The sequence below is a fragment of the Pelophylax lessonae genome (assembly GCF_965119305.1).
Source record: "Pelophylax lessonae genome assembly, chromosome: 7".
Taxonomy (NCBI): Eukaryota; Metazoa; Chordata; class Amphibia; order Anura; family Ranidae; genus Pelophylax; species Pelophylax lessonae.
This window is the reverse complement of record NC_138774.1, coordinates 36,822,428-36,828,693: the sequence shown is the minus strand read 5'-3', so window position 1 is coordinate 36,828,693 and position 6,266 is coordinate 36,822,428. Positions and strand designations below refer to the sequence as shown.

Sequence of the window (6,266 nt, the reverse complement as noted above, 5' to 3'; positions counted from 1 at the left end):
GATGATGAGTAAGGTAGTCTTGTATCTGGGTTGTCTCTGTGTGTACTCGCCACTCTCTCCGGTTGAAGCTCACTGTCGGCTGAGATCAGAGCCGGTGTAACGTTAAAAAACCATACCTCGTGAAAATTCCCTGCCCTCGTCACTTCCTGTCACCTACGTCATGGAACAGGTGAGCAGCTTACCACTGCGCATGCTCACAGCTCCAGAGGGTAATGAATTTTCACGGGTAGTGTGTTGTAACGTTACACCGCATCAGCTGTTGTCGCGATTACATTAAGACATCTCGGCTGCAACATGAAATCATCTCCGCTCCTACCCCTGTCACTTCCCTGATTTCGGCTCCTAAATGTAAAAGCGGCGGGTGTATGAAAATATAAATCACGGAGATCTCGGCTCCGTGATTTATATTTTCTTAGACCCGCCGCCGCTTTTACATTTAGTAGCCGAGATCAGGGAAGTGACAGGGGTAGGAGCGGAGATGATTTCATGTTGCAGCCGAGATGTTTTAATGTAACCGCGGCAACAGCTGATGCGGTGTAATGTTAAAAAACCCTACCCCGTGAAAATTCCCTACCCTCAGGAGCTCTGAGCATGCGCACTGCTAAGCTGCTCAGCTGTTCAATTATGTAGGTGCACCGGAAGTGACGAGGGTAGGGAATTTTAACGTGTATGGTTTTTTCACGGAACACCGGTCCAGGCTCGGGCAAAATCGTGACAATGAAGTTGAGATCTGCCCACATGCCTGGATCAGCACCTGGCTCAGCCTCTTGGCTCAATAAGAGCCTGAGCCGCCTGTTCCCACCCCTCCACAGCCCAGCACTCCAGTGAGCATTTAAAGGGGGGAGGGGCAGAGCAGAGAGTGGTGAATGACAGTCACTAGTTCTCTGCTCAGGGAGCACTAAGAACCAAACTATTGGTGGCGTTTGCTTGGTTCTCAGTGTTACAGCCGGTGGAGGACGGATGCAGTATTGGACCAATGCTGCATCCACCTAGGTAAGTATGTGTCTGTAAAAAAAAAATCACAGATATCTGATCAATAGAGCCCTCAAGAGATACAAGAGACTATCAGGGTGTTTAACTCTCCAGCATTTACCAAATACTAACATTTTAGATAAAAACCATAATTAAAATATCAGATTTTCACTATAAAATGTCTGTTTTCCAAGGATAATGCCAAAAAACTACAATGGGACCAGTGGTATCGCTGCCTCTTTCATCATTGTTGGGTTTGAAACCCTGCGAGAGGTGGAGCTGTTTCTCTTCTCCCTCTTTTCCAGCATGTACGTCCTTACAATTGGAGCCCATTTACTGGTCGTTATGCTAGTGGCAGTGGACCGCCATCTCCACAAACCTATGTATATACTTCTGGCCAACTTCTCCATGCTGGAGGTCTTGTACACCACAGTAACTATTCCTAAAATGCTCAATGCATTGTTGACCCAAAACAAAGAGATCTCCTCATCATCATGCTTGGCCCAGTTTTATTTCCTGTTTGGCTTTGGGGCTGCAGAAAACTGTCTTCTCGCTGTGATGGCTTATGACCGCTATGTGGCCATCTGCAGACCGTTGCATTATCCAACTCTGATGACTGGTATGATCAGCCTAAAACTGGCAATTGGTGCTTGTGTAGGTGGTCTGCTGGCTGCTTTCCCACCCGCTGTCTGGATCTCTACCTTGAGGTTTTGCTTTCCCAATTTTATAGACCACTTCTTTTGTGATTATGCACCTCTGCTGAAGCTCTCCTGTGAGGACACTTCAGAAGGCGAGTTTATCTTCATGGTCATGTCATGGAGTGTTATCTTGGGCTGTTTTCTTCTGATCATGATATCCTACACCTTCATTGTCCTTGCTGTCCTGAAGATCCCATCAACCGACGGGCAAAAGAAGGCCTTTAATACATGTGCATCCCACTTAGCTGTGGTGTCCATCTTCTACGGAACTGTCATCTTCATGTACATTCGACCCACTTCCCACATCCGCTTTACAATGGACAAAGTGGTTTCTGTCTTCTACTGTGTAGTTACCCCTCTCATGAACCCCATCATATACTGCCTTCGGAACCAGGAGGTGAAGGTAGCTTTCATGAAAACTTTGCAGATGTTGGGAAAGTATGATAACAAAGTAATGTTAAAGGCTCATGTGGAAGAACGTTTCAGCAAGAAAAACGTATTTTAATTTCCTACATTAGTCAAGAAACACACATAATATAGTATATATATACATTTTAATCATTCTTCTTAGAACAGAATTCTGGGTCAGCCTGCAGGCCATAAAGATTATTAAAGGTAAAAAAGACCAACAATAAAATAATAAAATGCTAAATACTGTCAATTAAATATTTGCAAGTGTTTGGTTCAGGAATAGAACCATCTATCCCTTCACAACAAAGGTTCACATTAAACATTTCAGGTAAACTTCACCAAAAAAAAGGGAAAATTCCCTTTTAGGCAGTTGTCACCAGGTGTTCCTAATGGAAGATTTTATCTCACATCTTTTTCCCTTGACAACTTGAACATTTTGGACTTACCCTTGCTTTCTGTATTGCAGACAATGGTCACAAGAACTAATAGTAAGGTTGATTTTTCTGGCCAGAAAAAGCAATAAAAATCATTGCGTTAATAGCACTGGAACCTTGAAGTTCTCTTCAAATCTAAGGCAGTTGTGTAAATAAGGAGAGTCTAAACATTAGGCCAGTAAATACTAAAAAAGAAATAAAATATGTAGCGCTAAAACATTATGAACAAAGTCCAAAAATGAAGTCCATTTCCACCAGTGATATTGCATGGCACCAATTTGCAGTAAAGTGAGAGGAATCCACCACCAAAAGGAGTGTTCAAAACACGCTTACCAGATAGTTATGTATATTGGGCCTTGAACTATCATAGAACTGCAACACACTCGGTGACGAATTGGACCGGACCTCTTCACAAAGATGAATCCCAGAATTGATACCTTGACAGTATACCTTAAGGGAGCCACTCAAAAGAAGGAAATAAAACCCCTCATAGTGCAGTAATTTCCATAAACTTTATTGGATGTAAAGCAAAGATATATAGCACTCACATTTGAGAAGGGTATAGTGTGCAAATCACACGCCGACCTGCTTGGTTCCAAATCGGTTAGCAAGGTAGCAGCCAATGTCCTCTATTGCATGTAGGCGTCCAGCAAGGGCGGCCCGACGCGGCGTTTCGTCACATATGACTGACGTCTTCAGGGGCAGTAAATACTACACAACAAAGGATTTCTACGACCACTGTACCTTTTAATAGCAAAAATGCTTTTTTTTTAAATTTTCCTAGCACCTGATTGAGTATTCTTTACAAAGTGAAGCTTCACCGCTTTCACTAAGCTCTGGGAAAAATAAGTGCAACTGCACTTGCAAAGTGCACAGTCTATTTGCTATTCAGAAAAAAGTAAAAAGGAAACAGAGAATTGTGACCTTAGAGAGGTTGCAAGAAGGGATGCTCAAATCTGATAATTCTCAAGTTAAAAAAAATACTTTATTAGTAATAGTTTCAAAATTTTCATTTAGTGCACTTCCCACAGCGTGAGGTGGTGACACCACTAAAGGACCAAACACTGAAAGACTTACAGAAACGACAGCATAAAACCAACACAGAGACAGACACACACACGCCTCATTCCACACCACACTATTAGGGAAACACTAAAGCACAGACTCAGCCAATGGCAGTGTGTGGCCCATTCAGACCTAGTTCACTGCCACAGTGGCTGAATGTATGCCGGCATGCCACAAGTATCCGCTAATGTGTATGTAGTTTAGGTAAAGCCGGTGTTCCGTGAAAAAACCATACCCGTGAGAAAACCATACCCTCGTCACTTCTGGTGCACCTACGGAGGCAGGCCGGATTAAGAGCATCATGGGCTTGGTGCTGAGGATTTTGAAGGGCCTTAAGGGCCGTGCCTTGGCAAGCACCCAGAGGAGGAAGGGTGCAGCCATGCATTCCTAATTCAACATGGGATGCTGTCTCTGAAGCCCATAAACACATCCATGCATCGGCAACTGTCCCTCCTTGTCCGGCCTTCGTGCTGTGTGGGGAGGTTCTGAGGGAGCTGCCTGGGGAAGCGAGCATAGAAGCCAGACTTCTGTGTTTACAAGTGACAGAAGAGCGGTAACAGTGAATATGGCCAACCCGGGGCCTATATTAAGGTAGGGGCCTGGAGCTGCAGCTCCAATAGCCCCTATGTTAATCTGGCCCTGTACGGATGGTATGGATTTCTCACAGTAGTGTGTGTAATGTTATACTTGCCGCGATTACATTAAAACAGCTCCTCTGCAACATCAGTCATCTCCGCTCCTATCCCTCTAACTTCCCTCATCTCGGCTAATAAATATAAAAGCAGATCACGGAGCCGACATCTCCGTGATTTACATTTCATACACCTGCCGACGCTTTTATATTTATTAGCCGAGATGAGGGAAGTGTCAGGGATAGGAGAGGAGTTGCCCCATGTTGCAGCCGAGCTGTTTTAATGTAACCGCCGCAAGTATAATATTACACACAGTGCCGTGATAATTTAATTCCCTCCGAGCATGCGTACTTGTGAACTTCTCTGCTGTGCAATGACGTATCCGGGGCTCTGAGCATGTGCACTGCTACGCTGCTCTGCTGTTTCAGACAGGAAGTGACGAGGGTATGGAATTCTAACGAGGTATGGTTTTCTAACGTTACAGCGGCAATACAGTGTTTAAGCATTCATGCCCATGTATTCCAAACCCATATTGAAGGTATGAATGATCACACAATTTTCTGCGGTTTGTCAGGTTTGAATCCAAGAGAAATCTTCTAAATAGGGATGGAGACAATAATACCGCCTAGTTATGGAGACTCCAGAGCTAATCGCTCACAGGATTTGAAGTACTGTTCCAGCAGGTATGGATATACATTCATATAGATCCCAACAGATCATTTCATGGCAGCATTGAGTAGGAAAGTGAGATCTCAAAGCAGTCTATGGTTTTAAAAGGGTCACAGTGACCAATACATGTGGGAGTGAGATTTCACCAGTAATTCTTGACAGGATGCCTGCTAATCCGGGGTGGACGATGGGGGAGGAAGAGACCCAGCAGAGAAGAAGATTTTGCAGGTAGGTACACCCTAATGTCCACAGTGCTGTGGCGGGGAGAGACGCTGTAAAATATAGCAGCGAGGGCTCAAATCAAGTAAATCTCTCCAGTAAAGGGAATCCGGGCAGCGGTTAGATAGTAAGTATCTTGTCATATAGATTTAGACAAATTGCTTACCGCATCCCCGGAGTGTTCCACCGCTCATAGATACCTGATGGTCACGGCCCTTTCTCTATCCCCTTTACTGGTTCAGAGGTTCCTCCGCCGGCAGTTTTGCTTCTGGGTCTATTTCCGAGAGGACATTCAACCGTTCCCGCGGTCTCCAAATTCCCCCTGTTAGTGTCGTAAGTCCGGTTCGTCACTTCCGCCGGTGATACTGCAGGCTATGTCCAATCAATGCGGCCGCATAGGCATAGGCATGTAGACGGTTCCCAGTAGGAGGCTGGCAGAGGCGCGTGATGTCAACGCGTTTTGCATGCGTGACGCGCGCTTCTTCAGGACGTCATTACGTAGTTCGGATTCTCTTTTTAAAGTTACATCCTAATTGGTAATTATTCACCGCTGATGCGGGAGTAGAGATGTCTCAGCCTACTTCTGACGGAGCGCCATCTTGTGGTTATCTTATAATATTAAAAATACATTAATGTAGGTTACATCTAAAAGATATACATAGCCGTGTAACTACATGGATAGATATTATAAATGCTAATTAACAAAGGAAAAAACCTTCGTGACATAAGACCTCTTTAAAATTCGGACATATAGAGATAAGCTGGACTCAGGCGGTTCCAGATATATTATATTGACCATCTAGGCCAGTAAAAGGTAATGTGCGCTCCTACTGGGGATCCTTTTCATAGAGAGAATAGTGGTCATTTTTAGCAATTTTAAAAGCTTTTTACATATATCTCAGAGAACAAGGCTGTAATGACAGTGGAAATCCTCCCGTGTTATATAGATTGTTAGTAGTGTGGATCACTTAGAGGAAATGTCATGGCACAGGACTAGCCCGTCTATAGGTGATAGAATGATCCGGTAGCCACTAGATTCTGGTGGAGGCCTAAAGTACCAGGCATTTCTTTTTTGGCTCAGGTATATTTGTATCTCCGTTCTATCACTTGCAGAGTGAAAGAGAGAAGTCTAGACATTATGATATTATTTAACATTATGTCGACAC

At 44.2% G+C, this 6,266-nt stretch overlaps 1 protein-coding gene across 1 annotated transcript; it reads left to right on the top strand.

Annotated features, from left to right (window-relative positions):
- Window positions 1-1,170: 1,170 nt before the first annotated feature.
- Window positions 1,171-2,175, top strand: LOC309560433 (olfactory receptor 6N1-like; the record flags this gene model as incomplete). The annotated part of the gene is made up of 1 exon (XM_082264068.1): window positions 1,171-2,175. The coding sequence occupies one exon, from the start codon at window positions 1,171-1,173 to the stop codon at window positions 2,173-2,175; it is 1,005 nt and encodes a 334-aa protein (XP_082120194.1).
- Between the last annotated feature and the right edge of the window lie 4,091 nt (window positions 2,176-6,266).